The sequence below is a fragment of the Boleophthalmus pectinirostris genome, unplaced genomic scaffold (genome assembly GCF_026225935.1).
Source record: "Boleophthalmus pectinirostris isolate CB_2022bp ecotype Guang Dong unplaced genomic scaffold, ASM2622593v1 HiC_scaffold_13, whole genome shotgun sequence".
Lineage (NCBI taxonomy): Eukaryota > Metazoa > Chordata > Actinopteri > Gobiiformes > Gobiidae > Boleophthalmus > Boleophthalmus pectinirostris.
In genome coordinates, this window is record NW_026571036.1 from 32,534,948 (window position 1) to 32,554,995 (window position 20,048).

A 20,048-nucleotide genomic window follows, 5' to 3' on the forward strand; every position below is an offset into this window, starting at 1 on the left:
GTTATGATTAGATGAATCTAAAAATACAATTAGACATCCTACTGTGTGTACAATTATTAGGCAAGTATTTTGACCATATCATGATTTTGGTGCATATTCTCCAACTCCAAGCTGTTAAAACTTGAATTTTTATTGAATTTAAGCATATCCGGTTATGTGTATTTGTTTAATTAGGGAGGGTGTGCCCTAAGGAGATCAACATCCTGTATCGAGAGATTTAGGAAAAAAAAGATATAACTCACTCTGAAAAGTGAAAAATTGTAAAAATGAAATGAAATTGCAAAGATATTGGGGTGTGATCACAGAACCATCAAACGTTTTGTGGCAAATAGTCAACAGTGTCACAAGAAAAGTGTTAAGAAAAAAGGACACAAGTTAACTGCAAGAGATTTGAGAAGAATCAAATATGAAGCTACCAGGAAGCAATTATCCTTCAGCGCTGTCATGTTTCAGAACTGCAAACTACCTGGAGAGTACAAGGTTTTCAGTGCTCAGAGACATGGCCGATGTGAGGAATGCTGAAACCAGACCACCATTGAAGAATGGGCCAAGAAAAAGAAGACAGACTTTTGAAAGGTTTGATAGACTCTTGACAGACCAGACGGATGGGCCCGTGGCTGGATCAGTAATGGGCACACAACTCCACTTTGACTCTGAGCTTGTTGGACCTTTTTTGGGTTGAAGATAGACTCAAAATGAACTTCAAAACCTACTGCCAGTTTTTATAAGACACTTTTTCAAGCAGTGCTACATGAAAAAGTCTGCATCTTTCAAGAGAACTGTGATTTTTATGCAGGACAATGCTGCAAAGTACTCCACTGCACGGCTGACCACTAAAGGCATTAAAGATGAAAAAATAATTACATGGCGCCCTTCCTCACCCGACATAAACTTCTATTGAGAACTTGTGGGCCCGTCATAAATGGAAGATTTAGAGTGAAGGAAAACAGTACACCTCTGACCACTGTCTGGGAGGCTGTGGTTGCTGCTGCACAAAACGTTTATTGTCACAGATCAAGAAACTGACAGACTCCATGAATGGAAGGCTTATGATTACATTATTACATTATTACTGAGATTATTGAGAAGAAGAGTGGCTATATTGGTAATTTTGAGTTGTTTATTATTCTGACAGATGAAAATAAAAATAATATAAAAATAAAATGTAAATTTTTCATTTAGTTGTGTAATAATTCTGCACATTAATAGTTGCCCCATAATTGTGCACATATAGAGTTTCTCGTTAGGAAGCCAAAATTTCACTTTTACTTCACAGGTTTGATTTTTATTAACATTTTCGATTGAGAGCACTGCAGTTGCTCAATTATAAAATTAACCCCCATAAATACAACATGCAACCTGCAGCGTATTAAATGAAGGTTTAAACTGTCAGTAAAAAATGCCTTCCTTGTGCGTAAACTGTCCCTGCTGGAATTTTCCGTGACATAGGTAGAGATCATCTGTTTTAGAACTCAGTGCTACTTCCTGCATTTTTGTATTTTTCTTTTCAAGTTTTTTCCACAAAGTGCCACTAAACTGACGTAAAACTATGATAAATATTTACCACAGGTAACATCCCACCAAACCAAGCTATAATTTGAAAAACATGAAAACCATGCAGTTTAAAAATAAAATGGCATTGTTTTACTATCTGGATTTGAGTATCTTTGCCCAAAGTGTACAGCCTATATGACTTGCTTAATTTATTGTTTCTTACTAGTTTCAAGCAACCTTATCCGGCAATGCATAAGGAATAAGACGTAAATAACTAATGCTCTATTGCTTAGCATGCAGATAATTTAGCAACAAGTAAATTAATCCTTTGTCATTTGAGTATCTTATTATATAATATACAAATTTAACTCTAGGGGAGTACGTTTATAACCTTAAGACCGAGGCTACTAGCTGTTGACCTTTTTTAGCAGTTTAAAGCAACACTATTCATAATTGACTTTTTGATGTGCGTCTATCGTTATTACTTTGAAAATAATTAAAAACCCTTCGGCTTTCTCATAGAGCAGGCCTTCTATTGTGGTTATTCTTACTGTCAAAATGGGTGTTTCATTTTGTACCAACATTAATTTGTATACCAAATGTATGATTTGAATAACTGTATTGACGTCACCTTAATTAAAACATGTATTTATTTATCATCAGAACGCCTTATTTGGTAGCTTTCTCAATCTGATGCAATGTCTTGGTATGTTACCAGCGGCCTTGGCTCAGTCTGAAACCAGGGCAGGAATTGCATCAGCCGCAAATGGGCGAGTCTACTGGAGACTGACAGCTGCGTCAACCAATCAAACATCGAGTTTTTATGATTGACAGTTTATGATCCAATCATATATAGAAATATTTCAACGCCTCAGGCTACAATTCAACCAATAGCGTAGGGAGGTTGAGGATAAGAGCGTCCTTTTTCAGCGCACGGACTTCTGATTGGTTTTACGTTTAAGGTGGAGTGTTGGTTCTCAAACACTATTGGTTAAAGCTCAAATTTGGTCCCGCCTCTCAGTCTGGACCTTATAAAAGCAGATTGGGACGCTTCTCCATTTTACCGAAGAGCTCCCCATTGACAGCGGTTGGCGAGAAAGCGCCCAGAAAGAGCAGAAACCAGGCGAAAACCGATTACATTATTGTTTATTTACCGACCAATTCGTTTGTTTACCTTTACCTCACCACGGGCCGGCAGAACAGCTGGCCTAGAACCGTTATTTTTCGTTTTTTCGTCGTGACCTCGGGCCTAACCGGCTGTCAGTATGGATTTTTAGGCGTAATGTGGCACCTGTAATGCAATGGCAATGCATCTTGCACGGCACAACCACCCGCGTACCTCCACCTCCACAGCTGCTCAGCTGTTGGCCTCCGATACCCGCCAAGGTATCCACGAGAGCCGGTCGTTCCCACCGCGACTGGACCGGCGAAAGAAGCAGGAGACGGGCCTGAGCTAGTCGCCCTTTAGCGTTAGCATTAGCATCGTTAGCTTTCATTTTTGATCCATCGTCCAGTCTAACCGAGTCAAAATGAAGCCTCAAGACATCCTATCCGGGAAGAGCAGTCTGTGGATCTTCGGGTACGGGTCTCTGGTGTGGAAGCCCGATTTCAAGTACAAGAGAAGCAGAGTGGGCTACATCCAGGGCTACAAGAGGCGCTTCTGGCACGGTGACAACTTCCACCGGGGCAATGACGAGTTGGTAAGCTCAAGTTTAATGTTTTTGGATCAATAATTGTTCATATTTAATCGTATTTTATTTTTGTAACGTAGTATTTCACTAGAAATGTTATGCAAAAGGCGTGACCTGATTTCTCTCTCTCTCTCTGCAGCCCGGAAGAGTGGTGACGCTCATTGAAGACGATGACGTAAGTGAAACTCCCATTTTAGAGCTGGAAAAAATATTACTTTATAATATAGTAACTGGTAATTTTCAGAAGTTATTTACACATTTGCAGGCATTTTGTAGTAGTTTTATGTCAATATATATGAGACTTTGGGGCATTTAAATTGATACTAAATTATGTCTATTACAGTTGTACTACAGTTTTACACAAATCAGAAATAAGATGCATTATTACATATATTGTCTGATGGATGAAACAACAGTCAACAAATTTTCCTCTACAATCGCTCATGTTCAAAAACATTTGGATAACTTTGCAATACAAAAGCAGTAACACTGAATAGGATTGTACAATGCAGACTTTAAATATTCCCAAATTCCAGACTAAAAATTTCGACTGGAAATTAAAACTGGTAATATTCAGATTGGATATTCATGTATTTGCCTTTCTTGTTCCCTCCAGGCGAGCACTTGGGGTGTGGCTTTCGAAGTCTCTGGCGCTCAGGCAGAAGAGTCTCTCAAATACCTGAACGTGCGCGAGACTGTGTGCGGCGGCTACCTGACCAAGATGGTGGACTTCTACCCCGAGGGTGAAGAGTCCAGTGCGGTGCCCGCTCTCGTCTACATCGCCACCTCCGACAACCCGCTGTACCTCGGCCCGGCCAGCGCAGAGGAGATCGGGGCACAGATCGCGGTGTGCCAGGGCAAAAGCGGGCACAACCTGGAGTACCTGCTGCGGCTGGCGGAGTTCATGAGGGAAAGCTGCCCGCACGTCGAAGATGGGCATCTGTTCGCCATCGAAGCAGCAGCGCTCAGTGTGGTAGCCCTCCTGTTAGTCGCGCAGTAGCTGTTGGCATTGGCAACGAGGAGGAAAGCAACATGAGGCTTAACATTCACAGCCATTCATCTGTTATTTTGTTGTTTAGGTGTATTAAGTTATTTTTCCAGAGAACAAAATTATGGTTTGTCCAAATTGACCCCCTGAACAAAATGCATTAAAACTACTATTCACTGTTAATTACGACTATTTTAAAGAACAGCTTTATCTGCATGGCCTAGTGGTTTTACACATGTTTTTATTTTCAAATTTTAAAAAATCTGATTGTATGATTTGGGCCCAAAACATCGTCTTACTGTAACCTGGAGTTTGTCTAATGCATGACCAAGTTGTTGCATAGTTCAGATTCCGTCCATGCAAACTTGAACTTTTACTGTGGTATTTGAACAGAGTTTATTTGCCAAATGATGCTTTTATTTTAAGTTTCTGCAACTGTTGTCCATTGTGAAAAAATAAAAAAAAATTGAAAAATTATTTTTCTTTGTTTTTGAATATGTTCTTTTAATGTGTAGAAACCATACAGTTTAAGTTGAAACCCATTTGCTTTAACTTGTACACAAATTATACACTTTTTAAATAATTAAAACTGGTCCATACAAATTGCCTGGGGTAAACACACTATAGGTTACAGTTTTGGTTTAATGCAAGTGTGGCCTACATAACGAGCTAAACATGACCAGAAATGTAACTTATGTATTTGTTGTGATAAGTTTGTCCTAATATCAAGTTAAATACTGGCCAACCCAAAGAGCACTCTGAGGTAAAAGTAGTTATGTAGTTTATGGTCTTCTCTTAACATTCACTATATTCTACTAAAATGAGTTCTGATAGTGTACATTTGTGACTGGAGGTAATTGGCATGGACAAAGTGCATTAAACAGGCTCGTATGTCACATCTGGGCTCTGTTCCAAAATCTTTTCAGTTTTTGAGATAAAGTTCACTGAAAACGTGTTCACTTTGTGTCTGTGATTTTACACTCAGAATTAGACTGATAAAAAGAGGAGTCTGGAGAGGATCACAGGGGGTACGTGTGTGCAACAGTGGACAGTACAGGGGCGAAGGAGGACTGGACCAGGACTGAACCAGGACTGATTCAAAACGTAAATAGGAATAACTGAAGAAGGGCTAAACCAGTACTGGGCAAGGACTAAACCAGGGCCGAACCAAGACTGAAGCAGCGCTGATTTCAGTACTGATTCAGAACTGTAAATCAGGACTAAGGTAGGACTAAACCAGGGCTTAACCAGGGTAGTCCTAGGACTAAAACTGGACAAAACTGGGACTAAACCAATACTGATCCAGGGACGAACTAGGGGAGGAACTAGGCCTAAACCACGACTAAACAGAACTAAGCAGAACTAAACCAGAACTAAGCAGGACTAAACCAGGACTAATCCAGGGCTAAACCAGGATTGAAGCAGTACTAAACCTGGGCTGAATCAGGACTAAATCAGTACTAAACCAGGGCTAAACAGGATTAAAGCAGGACTGAACCAGAAAGGAACCAGGACTAACCCAGGACAATATCAAAACAGAAATAAAAAATAAATAAATAAAAAAATACTCTCAAAAAAGTAAAACATATTTAACATATTTTAGTAAGAGAGAATGAACAGAGGAAGTCCACACACAGTTTTCTCACTCTTTAATGTCGGCTGGCCCCTTGTGTTAGTAAAACAACAACTGCATTCGTCCTTATGTACACGGCAACTATAAAAATAGATGATTGGATATGGGACAAACCAGGAAACAACATCCTCACCACTACAGTATATGTACACACAACATTGTACAGTTATAATCACATTTCAACACAAAACTAGTGCTCAACGTAGGTTTTTTTTTTCACCCTAAAACATCTACGACATTCACCACAAGAACTGCAAAAAAATAACATGGCTTTTAGTACAATTTCACAGTTATACTCTATTCAACACAAATAAGTTAACCAAGATTTAAATCATTACATTAATTTAGCAGCATCGCCAGTCAGGCTTTTGTTGTTGGAATTTGTACATCACTGGGCAAAAATAGAGACTTCCTATTGAAATGTTTTACACCTTAAATGGACTCGATTCATTTTTTTCAGGCATTTCGATACAAAAATAAGCGCTTTAGTAGAAAAAAGCTTGTTTGGTGAAGTTATGGCGGCACAGTGCCAAATACATTTAGCACTCACGCCATAAAACTATAGACCCTTTAAATGCTGTCACTACAAAAACTAAAATCTTGCTAAGTTAAAGGTGCACTGTGTAACTTTTTGAGGGGAGGGTTCGCTACCATGGAGAAGTAATTGCTTTGCCTGAAATGTTCCTCAGTATTGCATTAAACTTATATAATTTGCATTTATTCAATTACACGGGGACTTCTGTCTTGAAAAACATTAATTCTTACTGAAAGCAGAGTCGCTTCTCCACAGATCTGACCTGTAACTTGGCACAGTAGCTTGAATCTATGGATACAGATAGTTTCCAATCTGTGTTTCCAAGGTGTGTCCAATAGCATCTCCATGGAGATGAGCAGATAGCATTGCATCAGAAAAGTTAAGCTTTGCACCTTTAAAAAGACTTGAATTAGGAACATGTTATATTGATTTAAGTACATTTCATAGTAAAGCAAAATTATCTATCAACTGAACATGTCTTTTTGTACTTGAAATAGGAAAATGCACCTAGTTACACTGAAGATTAAAAAAACAACAACAACATCCGACGGTACTTAAAATAAGAATCTAAATCGTAAAACAAAAAAATACTTCTTCCATTAGTAAATAATTTTACTTGAAGTGAAATCTACTAATATCAAGTTTAATCTTCTTAATTTGAGTAATTTGAATTTACTTAGATATTACTTTTTGTAGTGATATTATCAGAAAGTTCAAAATTTCAGAATGGAGGAGACTAGAGACAAAGTGAAGTAGACTTAAATACACTGTCACTGATTAAAAATGCACTATGTAACTTTTCTGGTTATTTTCAGTCATTGCTTTGCCTGGAATGTTCCACAAAAAGGCATTAAATGGCATTGTCTACTTCCATAAAGACAAGCAGGTGACCCTACAGGTCAGATCTGCGGAGAGGCGACTCTGCTCACAGTGAGAATGCAACATCTCAATGGAGTCAAACAGGTGGCAGACCCTCCCCCAGTAAAGTTACAAAGTGCACCTTTAACTGATAGCAAATCTAACTGCTAATGTTTTTTTTTTTTAAATTATTGGATAGTTAGTTTGCTTCTATATTAAAAGAAAATGGCCTCCAAATTGAATTGAAAGAGCATCTGCAGTTTATGTAAAAAACTTGTAGATAAAATGAAAAACCATCATGGGGTTCACATTTCTGTAAGTATAAAAAACAAAATGAAGGTAAATGCCAAGTTTGTTCACTAATCACTTATTAAATCTACAAATAAAGTAAAATATATTTGAAAATAGGCTTTGAAATCGCATGAGCTTTTATCATTGCAAAACCATCTTGGATTATTCTGAGGCGGATTCAGATTTTACTATTGAAATCACACCATCTTCCACTTCACTTTCCCCTCCATTCAGGAATTTGGAATTTTGGAAACTTTTAAAAGGGTCTAAATGAAACATGCACATCCTGACCAAGACTAGCTCAAGATCTGGAGATGGGTCCCACGGGTGCTGCTTCTAACAGGTGTCAAATGCAGAGAACAACTTACAGTAAAACCTACATAAACATTGGCAATCGCTGAATAATTTTGGACTGAGCGGGTTTACAAAACAATGAAATAACTCCATTAACACTCAGTATATTACGAAAGGTAGACGTGGCTCAGTGCTTAGAATGATTCAAGCCCTTATTTGAAGAACTATGCTGTAAAAGTCATATGAGTTTAAATTACTTGAGTCCATATTACTCTGAGAATATTTTAATTTTTTAAGTTTTTTGATGTATTTAAACATAACATCATCTGATTGTTTTGTGATATTTCTACGTATTTAAAGTTGTACTATAAAATTTTTCTGGTGGGGGGTCTGCGTTGTCCTTGTCTCCATGTTATTGCTTTGGCTGGAATGTTCCACAGTATGGCATTAAACATATCCATCTTGCATTTATTCGATTACAGGATTTGTTATGGCTAAAAAATCCATTCAAACACATGTATTCTTACTGTGAGTGGGGTCGCTTCTCCACAGATCTGACCTGTAACTTGGTCTGAACACATCACCTGCTTGTCTCCTTGGAGATAGTTTAAGGAAGTTAAGGAACATTCCAAGCAAAGCGATAACATCTCCATGGAGACAATCAGGTGGCGTACCCTCCACTAGAAAAGTTACATAGTGCGCCAATAAACCAAAATGTTCTGTTCCAAACTCAAAATAGGTTATGTGACTTCAATAGCATTAAACTATGAGAGAAACTTGTTAAAGGTGCACTCTGTAACTTTTCTGGTTAGTCACTTGCTTATCTTCATGGTTACTGCTTTGTCTGGAATGTTACACAGTATAGCATTAAACATCTATCCAGCATTTATTTAATTATGGAGCTTTTAAATGAAAATAGAAAACATAAAAAACCTGCATTCCTACTGTTACCGTGGTCACCCCTTCACAGATCTGACCTGTAACTTGACTGTTATGTCTGGTGATGTCTCCATGGAGATGAATGTTTATTGCCATACTGCAGGAGAACATTCCAGCCCAAAGTAATAACATCTCCATACAAGACTCTCTATCAGTAAAGTTACACAGTGCACCTTTAAATATCTGTCCAAATGATATTATATCTATTAATGTCTTTACTGATTATAAATACATCTAAACTTGTCAAAATTACTCAAATCAATTCACAAATTAAATACATTTTAAATCTGCTATTTTTTTGTACAGTGTAGCTGGTCTAGCTTCACATGTTGTTACCAACTCTAAACGAGCTTCCTGTCAAAATTTCAAAAACAAAATACTTAAAGGCAATTTTTATTTTTCTGTCTCAAAATTAGGACAAATAAATTATAAAGAGAAATTTGGGAATTTTGTAAGAACTGTATCTTTAAAAGACAGATCCTACAAGGTACACAAGTTACTTCAAATACTATCTCCTGTAGTTTGGCTTTCACAGTGGAGATAGGTTGTGTTCAAGGTCTAGAATAAGATAATGTCGTGCTTGTATTCATGTGTGTCAGATGCCCTCCCATCCTCCTGTATCTGTGTACAGAGATGGGGGCAGGTCACATGTCTCTAGTTAATCTGCAGATGTTGCGGTGTGGTTGGATAAATACCTCATCAGTAATACAAATAATATAGACCTAGAGATACAGGAGAATGGGAGGGCATTTAACACAGGGATGTATATATATATATATATAGGAAGATGGGAGGGCATCTGACATATATTTTCTTATTCTAGAATTTGAAAACACCCAGTAGGCTCTTTAAAATGGTAAATCTCTTTAACTTAGCCTTTAGTGCATTTTGAGTATCTGTTATCGCGTGCTAGGAGTGGGTGGACCTTTAGCTTTGCGCACGGCTCCGGTCTGGGCCCCTGTGTGGAGATGGGGGTGGTTGGGGAGGTGAGGGTGGGGTTGGTGGGGGTAGTGGGAGGGCATCTGGTGCTTGTGGGGGCTCGGGGTGGAGCTGCTGCCCCCTTTAGCCTGAGGAGAGGAGCTGCGGCTGGGTTTAAAAGCAGGAGAGGTCCCAGAGCGACCCAGAGCCGGCTGCAGAGGACTGGAGCCAGAGAGACCACCTACACAGAGGAGAAGAGGTTCAAATCCACAGGATAAAACTATGGAATTCTTCTAGTACCTGTATTTTTACTTATATTTTGCAGCTGACATCATCAACATTCCCTGAGGGTGTGATACTAACTATAAGCACAAGTCTGTCTGAAGCTCTGTTATTCAAGTTACACTTTAATGTGAGCCTTGTTTTAACACAAGAACTGACTTAGTTGGAACTACAACAGGTGAGCTGATTTGTGCTGTTAAACAAGTCTCTGAAATAACAATATTTAATCTATCATTAAAAGGGCCCATAATACTCAATTTACTGATCTAAGTTATAATGTTGTTTCCTTGTGACAAACATACAAGGAGTTGTGTTTTGTTTTATTCACACGTGTTTAAAACACAAACCCTGAATATTTAGGCTGAGTTCTCCCTCAGAAAACACTCTGTTCCACCTTGTGATGCCATGTGGTATTACGAGAAGTTCCACTGTGTCTTTAAATGCCATATAGCTTCATTTAAGCCCTGGGCATTGCCTCTCTACATGGAACTAAAGGTAAAAGGTAGCTATTAACTTTAAAATTACCACTTCATGACATCACAAGGTGTAACAGAGCATTTTGGCCTTTGGTGATGTAGACAGACTAATAATAAAGGATTACTGTATGTGTAAATGATACATTATAACATGGCTTAAAGCTCACAAGAGTCTATTTTACATAATACAGGACCTTTAAAGCTGGGTTACCCTTAATTAATTTTTTTAGTTCACCAATGACAGGCAATAGGATGTTTCTCACCTTTAGACACACTGTACCCGTAGGCTGCATAAGCAGCAGCTGAGGCCGCAGCTGCACCTGCCATTGCTCCTGCCATCGCTGCCGCACTGCCCGCCGTTGACTTCCTGCCACGACCTTTGACCCCGACTTTAGCCCCGCCCCCAGAGCCTTTGGGCCTCCCTCGACTGCCTTTGGACCTGCCTCTGCCCGGGCTGATAGTGTCTGAGCTGGAAACTCCTGCGAGAAAGAGGAATATTATTAATTATAGCTGCGAGCAGCAATGACGGCCCTCACCCGCGTGCACATATCCTTCTCCTGTGCCCGCCATGGACTTGCAACCCCTTCTGAACTGCAACCAACCTGGTTTAGCCTAGTTAGCCTAGTTCTGGATTCAGTCCTGTTATGGATTCTTTCTATATCTGGTTTAGTCCTGGTTTAGACCTGATTTGGATCAATTTTAGTCCTGGTTTAGACTTAGTGTAGCCTTGCTTTAGTCCTGGTTTAGTCCTGGTTTAGACCTGATTTAGCCCTGGTTTAGTCCTGGTTTTGACCTGGTTTAGTCAGCAATTGTACACTTGGTGGGAAAAGTTCGAGAATAACTGACTTTAAGTGTATAATTTGTGTGGAGACCGATGAGGTTTTAATGACATGTTTTGAAAGACGAGATGATAAACCGGAAAGAGGCCGCTGGGTCAGATCCGAACCGGGATTTAAGGTTTTTCATGTGTGTTTGGGCGTTAGTGACGAGATAGAAACTGTTTAAAATATGTGCTGAAAACCAAAGTAGGAGGCCAGAGAGGAGACTGGAGGAAAAGGAGGATTAGGAAAATTACCCAGCACAAACTGGAATTCTGCAAACTGTACAGAATATATGAGAGTGATTTGGAGTTTGGCTTGGCTCTCTGCTGAGCAACGCGACAAGTTATGTGTTTAAATAATATAATACAAACTATAATCAGAGGACTAGGCCGTGAACTGGTGACTAGAGATTAGGGTGGAGCTTTAAGCAAAAAAAAAAGCTTTCAATCATGTTATAACAATCCTTCACCAAAAACCTGCCTGAAGAGGTTTTAGACGTCATCCATGCATGTTTGAGTAATCTAGTGATCTCTCCTGGGCCCTATTTGGACCCTCCTTACAGTTATCTGTAAGATTCTGTGCAATGGTCATTCCACAAGCCCATGTCACCTACAGTCCCACATTACAATTCTCCATAAATATACAAAGACAAGACACAAAACTGTATACAGCCACTTGACAAACGTGATGTGCTGTAGTTTAATTAGTGGGATGCACATGTATTGTGTAGTAACAGCACTCTGAAGGTAATTACTGAAACACTAATAAATAAGTTATCTTGCAAATCCAGAGCAATAGCTCTATATTTTTTATACTCCTTCTGTGACGCCTCATACCAAAACCAATCAACCCACTCAGATTTGTTTGATGACATTTCTCTCCTCTCAGATTAACAGTTTAGTGCTTCGCTCATTGATGTTGCAGTTATTCAGACCCTTGTGATGTTTTTTTTTTTTTTTCTTTTTTCCTCATAAGCAGCCATATTTGTTTTAATATGAACAGACCATGCATGTCTGTGATTGGCTCATGCACCTGTCAATCACAAAATCCCAATTTGAAAATGGGGATTCAGCAGAGACCAGACTCACATCATTGTATAATAATGTGTATTCTGAATCCCAGGAAAATAAATAAGAAAATAAATTAATATTACAATTTTTAGTTTTAAATCATATTAAAATTTTTTTTTTTACTTTTTTTTGGGCAGTGTATGGACCCCAGCCCATGATAACACAGTGCACTGATAGCCACAGGATCATAACAATGTCCCTGACCTGAATGCCCTGAATGACCCGACTGAAGCAAACACAACAGCCCTATCTCACTGTCACACAGGTTAAGTTTGAGTTGGCACGTGTTACACTAGACCAAACTGTAAAGCGCAGCTGTGCAGATTTTATGTACCAGTGTTTTTCTATATTCAATTATGAAACTGTCAAACAAGTACAAGAGCAGAGGAACGGGTGGAGCTCAGAGGAAACCAGTGTCAGAACCAATATTTATCCATCTACACTTTAAACCTTTCAACAGTTAAAGGATTAGTCTCGCCTCTGGAAGCTGAATTGTATTAGCTAAAGGTACATTATGTAACTTTTCTCTCATCCGCTTGACTCTATGGTAATTGCTTTGCCTGTTAAGTCCCACAGTATGGCATTAAACAGCAGAATCTTCCATCCATTTATTCAATTCCAGGCATTGTATTGCTCAATATTAATACCTTACAAAACATGCATTTACACTGGGAGTGGCTTCTCCATAGATCTGACCTGTAACTTGGCCTGCTTAAGTGGCTTGTTTGTCTCCATGGATATAGACAAGTATGGCATATCATGTTGAGCATTTCAGATAAAGTAATAGTTATCTCCATCAACACTAGAAAAGTGAAAATAATGCACTTTTAAAGCTTGAACAAAAGTATTTAAACACAGTTCAACAGCCAATCAGCTCATACCCCAAAGTGTCATATGGTGACTCTCAAGGCCCTTACAAGAGGATAAAATGTTTTATAATTAAGAGTAAGACAGCCTGTAATGGCCTAGTTTGTGTCACAAATTTCTGCCTTTATGTTTATCATTTGGGGACAAAAATGAAAAAACAAAACAAAAAAACAAAAAAAAAACTAAATTAACTAAAGAACACTGCTGTAAACTATCTTCCTGTCCTCTCACCGTTGAAGTTGTCAGACGCAGAGCCGCACACAGAGGCGGGGGAGTTGGTGGCTCTTGTGGGCGGAGCCTCATCCACGATCACCAACATGTCACTGCTGCTCTCATCCTGATCAGGGTCAGGAGGGAGAGAGCCGGGCTGCAGCTCACTGCTCAGGGAGATCTGAGATAGGGGAGAGAGGGAAGGAGTGAGAGAGGTGGAGAAAGAGAGAGATAAGAGGGGGAGACAGGAGGAGAGAGGAGAGGAGAGGGAGAGGGAAAGAGAGATGAGAGAGAGAAGAGAGAGAGAGGAGGAGAGAGGAAGAAAGAGATGAGGGGAGAGCAGAGGAGAGATAGAGAGGAGGAGAGGAGAGAGAAGAAGAGAGGAAGAGAGAGGAAAAATGATATACACAATTAGAGCTAGACCGATATATCTGTTGGTCAATATTTACGCTTATTTCCTCTTTACTCATATCTATGTATAATTCATAATTACAAATCATGTATTATACTGTAACACAAATGCTCCCTGAGTCTCTCCATGTTGAAAGCCCATTGTCCTGCTGTATCTCACCTCGCTGAAGGGGCTGGGCATGGCCGAGTCCATGTCCACACTGAGGAAAGAGTCTTCTCCGTCGGCTGACATGTTGGAGTTATCAGCTGAAGGGGCAGAGGGGGCAGAGTGAGAGATCACCACGTTCACCTCCCTCTTCTTCTTCGTCTCTATTTCTTCATTCTTCTTCTGGGGGAGAGGAAAAACAGAATGGATTAAAAAATGTAGGATTGGTGTGTGCGTGTATTTTTCTAGTGATCGTGTGCAGTTTGTCCAGAGTGCTGCTGCTTTAAATAAAAAACATGAGCACATAACTGAAATTCTTGCCTCTTGGCGCTGTGTTCCTGTTCATTTTAGAATTGATTTTAAGATTTCATTGTTTGTTTTTAAAGCTGTGAATGGACTGACCACGCAATACATCTCAGATCTCATTAAAATGTACAGCCCTGCATGAGCTCTAAGGTCCGAGGGCCAGCTTCAGCTCATGGTGCCTTAAAGTGCGTATGACAGATTCTTTTGTAAACTATTGTAAACATAAAATATAGTTTTACACAAATCAGTTAGCGTCTATAACATTTCACTTGTGTACATTTTATTGCTTGTGAGTTTGTACCTTCTCTGCGTATTTCTCTCTCTTTCTCTTTCGCTCTTTCACTTTGCTGCTCTCTTCCTGCAGCCTCTTCTCCTCCTGCCTCTGACGCACTACAAAACAAAACAGTCAACATTATTTAACTGATGTCTCATGCAAATAAAAAGCATTATATTAATTTAAGTCATTTAAAAAAATATATATCTCACATTTCTTCTCCAGTTCATCATCGTCCAGGAGCAGGCTCACCACCTCTTTAGGTTTGAGAGTGTCTGGTTTGAAGTTCCCTCCAGAGATCACCACTCTTTGGATCTGAGCAAACACAAGTATTAATAGAAATGACTGTTTGGTTCATTTATGAATAACACAGAAATGAAGAATAACACTTCAGTCCACTCCTAACTCTTCAGCTAAACTCACTACCTTATAATCTAAATAAAATAATTTGTCAACTAAGACAAATTTTGATCAACCAAGACACCACTGATCGATTAATCAGCAAAACGACTAGCCTGGAATGTTCCATGGTATGACATTAAACATATCTAGCATTTATTCATTACTGGTGTTTGTACTGCTCAAAAATACAATAATTCCTTCTGTGAATAGGGGTGACTCTCCATAGATCTGAATTGTAATGTAGTGTAGTGCTGAAACCTGCTTGTCTCCCTCGTGATAAATCTATACTGTGGTTAAATGTTCCTCACCTTACTCTTCTCCTTGTCAGGTGAAATATTACATAATAGAGCTTTAGTCGACATGTTTAAAGTGCTCACCTCACTCTTCTCCTTGGCGCGCTGTAGGATCCTCTCCTCGATCGTGCCCTGACAGATGAGTCTGTACACAGTCACCTGTTTGGTCTGCCCCAGTCTGTGAGCGCGGTCCATTGCCTGCTGGTCCACTGTAGGGTTCCAGTCGCTGTCGTAGAAAATCACCTGAAATCATACAAAACAGTTTAGAACAATCATCAGTGTAACCCACAGGCAAGACCTGGGCAAGCTGTTTTAATCATGCCCCCTGGATGTTTTTAATTATATTTTTTAGAGCATTGTGATAGTATGCCCAAAATCAGATACTAATCAAACTGGTATCGAAACTAGATACTCATTTGTGGAGACACTGATGCTAAAAAAGTTACACTCACAGGACAGAAGTGAACCTTTCCTGAATAGCTTTAGAATGATCTTGAGCTCAGAACAGATCAGAACAATGATAAGGGCACATAGACTAGTACACACCCATTGACCACTATGGAACCTACCTGGACAACTAAGGGATTACACAGATATAAGACCACATGGGAATTACAATTTTGATAGCATAGTAATAGAATGAAATACCCTACATTTTACAGAAATTTGATTATAGTTATGTGTCTGTGTTAATTTTAAAATGCTTTGTAATTACAAATAAAAGCCATCTTTATTTGATTTAGAAAAGAAAAAATATCAAAGCAAAAACTTAGGTCAGATCTGTGGAGAGTACCTGAATAAAGATACCAAGAAAAACAGGTATTCTGTTTTATTTTTGAGCTATAAAACCACTGTGAATTTAATACATGTAAGCTATAGCTGTTTAATGTCATGCAGTGGAACATTCCAGGCAGAGCAACAAGAGAGAAGTTACATAATGCACCTTTTAAAATTATTGAAAGAACATGTTAACTGTAAAATTTGGTGTGAGTGATCATAGGGCTGTTTACATTTATTCTGAATAATCTTAAAACTCCAAAAATCTGGTAATAATGAGACTTTAAGTGTGCATGTAACCACAGCTATTGAGGAGAAAATTTCATATAAATTTTATTGCCATATCACAGCCTTAATACACACCCCATTTTCAAGCATATGTACTGCGAGTTGTGGTGGCAATGCTGTCCCTGCCCACGTGCCCTTTAGCCTGACAGATGTCGTGTGTTAGCTCTCCCTCCGCAGTCATTGTCACAGAAGCTAATCTGCCTGAACTGGGGTCTGACCACACAATAGGTGGATTATACAAAGAGATGTCCATAAGAAACAAAGGTCCCATTCATAAAAGCAGGCTCTCATCTTCACATGCAAACACAACCACGCTATGATCGCCATTATGTCAACATATTAGACAAGAGAGATGATTTTTAACCCAGTTTGATCCAAGCAAACATGAGATTATAACACGGATTTGAAGTATGACCTCTTCAATAATAGCACTGCAAATACTGAATAGTAGGGCCCGTACCCCTTTTCATTTTCCATGTGTCTCGTCTCAGTACAGATATATCGTATAAGCAGGTTGAGGTCAAATAATTCGAGCTGTGAGCTGTTGCGAGCTGTCTTCATTGTGAAGTGTTTTAGTGTCCAATAATTCGGAAGTGTGTTAGCATGCTAGTTGTTCTTGGCAAAACTTCACTCTGGACTGAGAGTTGTGAAAAGTGCTTAGAAATGTATTGATTTGTGAATAATTAGGACACTCAGAATGCATAAGGTAAGTGAGGAAACCTGCAAACAGTTTTAAATGAAATAGTCCTGTTATTCTTTTTTTTTTTTAAGACAGGTACAGCACCTTTAACCATAAACCAGTTCCAAATATTTTATAATGTTAATTCATAGATAACCTCCATTTATTTGAATGGCATGTACTAATCTTACCTTAAGAATAAATACTTTTTATAAGTATTTTCGTACATTGACAGTATGATGATATATGAGCATTGTTGTGTTTCTCACCGTGTCTGCAGCGGTCAAGTTGATCCCCAATCCTCCAGCTCTGGTACTTAGCAAGAAAACAAAGATGTCCGTCCTGTGAAAGGGCAAGAAACATTCAATACAATATCATACAAAATACATGGCAAATATAAATCTTTAATTCATTTTTTTTTGTTTCTACTTTGTTTACACTTAGTTGTTCCAGTCTATTTTCTAACTGCACTTAAAATTTCCAAAACAAAACCATACATATAAATCAGTTTGAAATACTTAGACCATCAAGAAATGGAAAATATTTTGAAACAAGTAAAATTTAAATCTCAAAACTACTTAAATCGAGATTGAATTTGATCAAGCTATATTAATAACAATTGCTTGAATTACACTCGTCTTTACAAACTTGACAACCCTCTTTGATCTAGAGCTACAACAAACAAGAAACGATCATTTTGCTAGTCAAATTAGTTTAGATTGTGAAAGGCCAGTGAATATGAGATTTTTTTGTAATTGTTCCCAGATAAAGAAGTGAAGCTGCTTGAGGACCTCCTCCTATTAACAATATTCGATTACTGTTGACAACCATTTCAATCGATTAGTTGTGATTAACTGATTAACTTGATTAACTCATTGCATTTAAAAAAACAGCACATTCAGATGTGTCTTGCCAAATGACAAAGCATTTACAGGATTTGAACCTCCAATTTACTACCAAAGTAACTCATCATATTCATTTTTACACTGTATTTAACCAAACACAGCACAATCTGACCTTTTGTTTTGAGTCAACTGAAGTTTAAAAATCAAGAACATGGGAATTGCAAACCACAAGTCATGTTCAATATAAAGAAATGTTATTAAACTTTCCGTATTCCGTATTTCTGAATAAAACAAAAACAGTGGGGCTTGGAGCCTAATACAAACCAGACCTATTCAAGACCACATGTTCCACAAGAGGTGGATCGCAAAAGTGAAATTATCCATGTAATATCATGTCCTATTTGAAAACAGAATGTCTCTTTGTCTCCATGGGGTCTTATTCTGTGTAGCTGCTAACCCTGTAGTTTAGAGCTCTACAAACATGTTCTGAAATATACCTATGTGTCAGATGCCCTCCCTGTGTGTCAGATGCCCTCCCTGTGTCTTCTTTGGGTTTTATTCTATGTAAAAGCTGCTAACTGAAATGCATGGGATTCTCGTTTTAGTTTAGTAGTTCAGATTTCTTTGAAATATTAATGCTCATGGATGAGTTTAAAATGTGAAAAAAACTGAATATAATTACTGTAATGTGAAAAATTGTTGGAAAAATAATATTTGCTAATTTAATCACAATCAACTAAGTGGTTAGAGGAATGAATCTACTGAAATACCCCTCATTCATGGATAGCAGACATGACACAAGTAAAGGCAATTCCATAACGTTTACCTAGAAACCATGTTAACGTGGGCCAAAACTAAACAAAATTACACAATAGTTATAATTAAACTAACAAATGGAGCTAGCATAAATTCAGCATGGAAGACTTCACTACTTCTCCAGAGTTTTAAGGGAAGACATCTCCGAAATGTCTTCCAATCAAATTCTTTCAATAAAATTACTAATACTTTCTGAATCTGTTGAAATAAAGAACATCTTTCTTTTATTAAATGAACAACTGACAGAAAATTTCTTTTGGAGGGAGTTTTCCATGTTGATGAATCAGCACTATTCCCAGTATTTTTATACTTTTCTTCTCAACTTTCTTAACTGAAGTAAAACTATGATAAATATGTCTGACAGATACTATCTCTCCAAACCAAGACATAATTAGAAAAACATGAAAATACGCATATGTTCTTTAATCAGTTGGTTTTTACCTGCTCTGGAAGTCAGCCACCATGTCTCTGCGCTCGGAGATCTTTGAGGATCCGTCCAGCCGCATGTACGTGTGTTTACGATATACCATGTACTCCTGAAAAGAACAAGACAACACTGTGCAATTAATATATTATTTTAAACTGACATTGTGATCAAATCCTTTTAAATTGTGTTTTAAATATCATATTATCAAAAGGAATTGGAAGAAGTGTAAAAAGCTTCAAATTAAAACCCTTTCCTCTAGTTAATAAATGCACTATGTACATTTTCAGGGGGAGGCTACGCCGCTTGCTTGTATCCACAGAGATGTTATTGCTTCCACAGCAAAGCCATCTACCTCCATGGAAACAGGTGACTCTAACCAAGCCAAGTTACAGGTAAGATCTGTGGAAGAATGGTATTTTTGAATAATTAAAAACACTTACACAGATAAGTTAAAAGCCATACTTTGAAACATTTCAGGCAAAGCAAAAACATCATCATGGAGACAAGCATGTGTCTGGAAAAGTTACGCAGTGCACCTTTAAATCCATATCCTTTCTTGTAGGTTAAAAGGTCCACTATGTTACTTTTTTCTGGGGGGAGCATCTGCTTGTATCCAGGGAGATGGATACAAGCAACTATCTATCTAACTAACTATCTATCCATGGAGACTAACAGGTTAGATCTGTGGAGAGGTGATCCCGCCAACAGTAACAATGCATGTTTTTCTTAGTAAATTATTTAGGCAATACAAACACCTGTACCTGAAGCATGTTTAAAGCTATACATTACATTACATTATACATCTGGGCAAAGAAATATTTCCATGAAGACAAAAAATGGCAATACTCCTTCCAGAAAATGATTACTCAGCATCAACATTTGGCAGAACTTGGCAATTTTACATTAGTTTGTCATTCAACACTATTGTTCCTGTAAGATTGCTATCACAGCTAATGTAATTTGAGGAGAAAACTGGGCCAAAAAAACCTACAAAATCTGTTAAATATTTTCTAGTTCA

General features: G+C 38.3%; 2 protein-coding genes across 4 annotated transcripts in view; one reads left to right on the forward strand and one right to left on the reverse strand.

Annotated features, from left to right (window-relative positions):
- The first annotated feature begins 2,546 nt into the window (after window positions 1-2,546).
- Window positions 2,547-4,650, forward strand: chac1 (ChaC, cation transport regulator homolog 1 (E. coli)). The gene is made up of 3 exons (XM_020919118.2): window positions 2,547-3,194; window positions 3,325-3,360; window positions 3,802-4,650. Exons 1-3 carry the CDS (start codon window positions 3,024-3,026, stop codon window positions 4,183-4,185), a joined length of 591 nt encoding a protein of 196 aa, XP_020774777.1. The 5' UTR covers window positions 2,547-3,023; the 3' UTR covers window positions 4,186-4,650.
- Window positions 4,651-5,805: 1,155 nt separating this feature from the next.
- The window catches only part of ino80 (INO80 complex ATPase subunit), a 61,395-nt gene continuing 47,152 nt past the window's right edge, over window positions 5,806-20,048 (reverse strand). For all 3 annotated transcript variants that reach the window (XM_055149361.1, XM_055149363.1, XM_055149362.1), the window contains exons 29-37: window positions 19,045-19,139; window positions 17,212-17,284; window positions 15,283-15,441; window positions 14,716-14,818; window positions 14,531-14,619; window positions 13,939-14,106; window positions 13,389-13,548; window positions 10,663-10,878; window positions 5,806-9,882 (exon numbers count right to left, since the gene is read on the reverse strand). In XM_055149361.1, coding sequence (XP_055005336.1) covers window positions 9,623-9,882; window positions 10,663-10,878; window positions 13,389-13,548; window positions 13,939-14,106; window positions 14,531-14,619; window positions 14,716-14,818; window positions 15,283-15,441; window positions 17,212-17,284; window positions 19,045-19,139 — 1,323 coding nt within the window. In that variant the 3' untranslated portion in view covers window positions 5,806-9,622. The remainder of the gene's footprint in view (window positions 9,883-10,662; window positions 10,879-13,388; window positions 13,549-13,938; window positions 14,107-14,530; window positions 14,620-14,715; window positions 14,819-15,282; window positions 15,442-17,211; window positions 17,285-19,044; window positions 19,140-20,048) is intronic.

Bases quoted from the DNA above. Each gene is read 5' to 3' on its own strand.
- chac1 (XM_020919118.2), top strand. From the start codon at position 3,024: ATGAAGCCTCAAGACATCCTATCCGGGAAGAGCAGTCTGTGGATCTTC. The intron at 3,195-3,324 runs GTAAGCTCAAGT...CTCTCTCTGCAG, and splicing joins ACCGGGGCAATGACGAGTTG to CCCGGAAGAGTGGTGACGCT. The intron at 3,361-3,801 runs GTAAGTGAAACT...TGTTCCCTCCAG, and splicing joins CGCTCATTGAAGACGATGAC to GCGAGCACTTGGGGTGTGGC.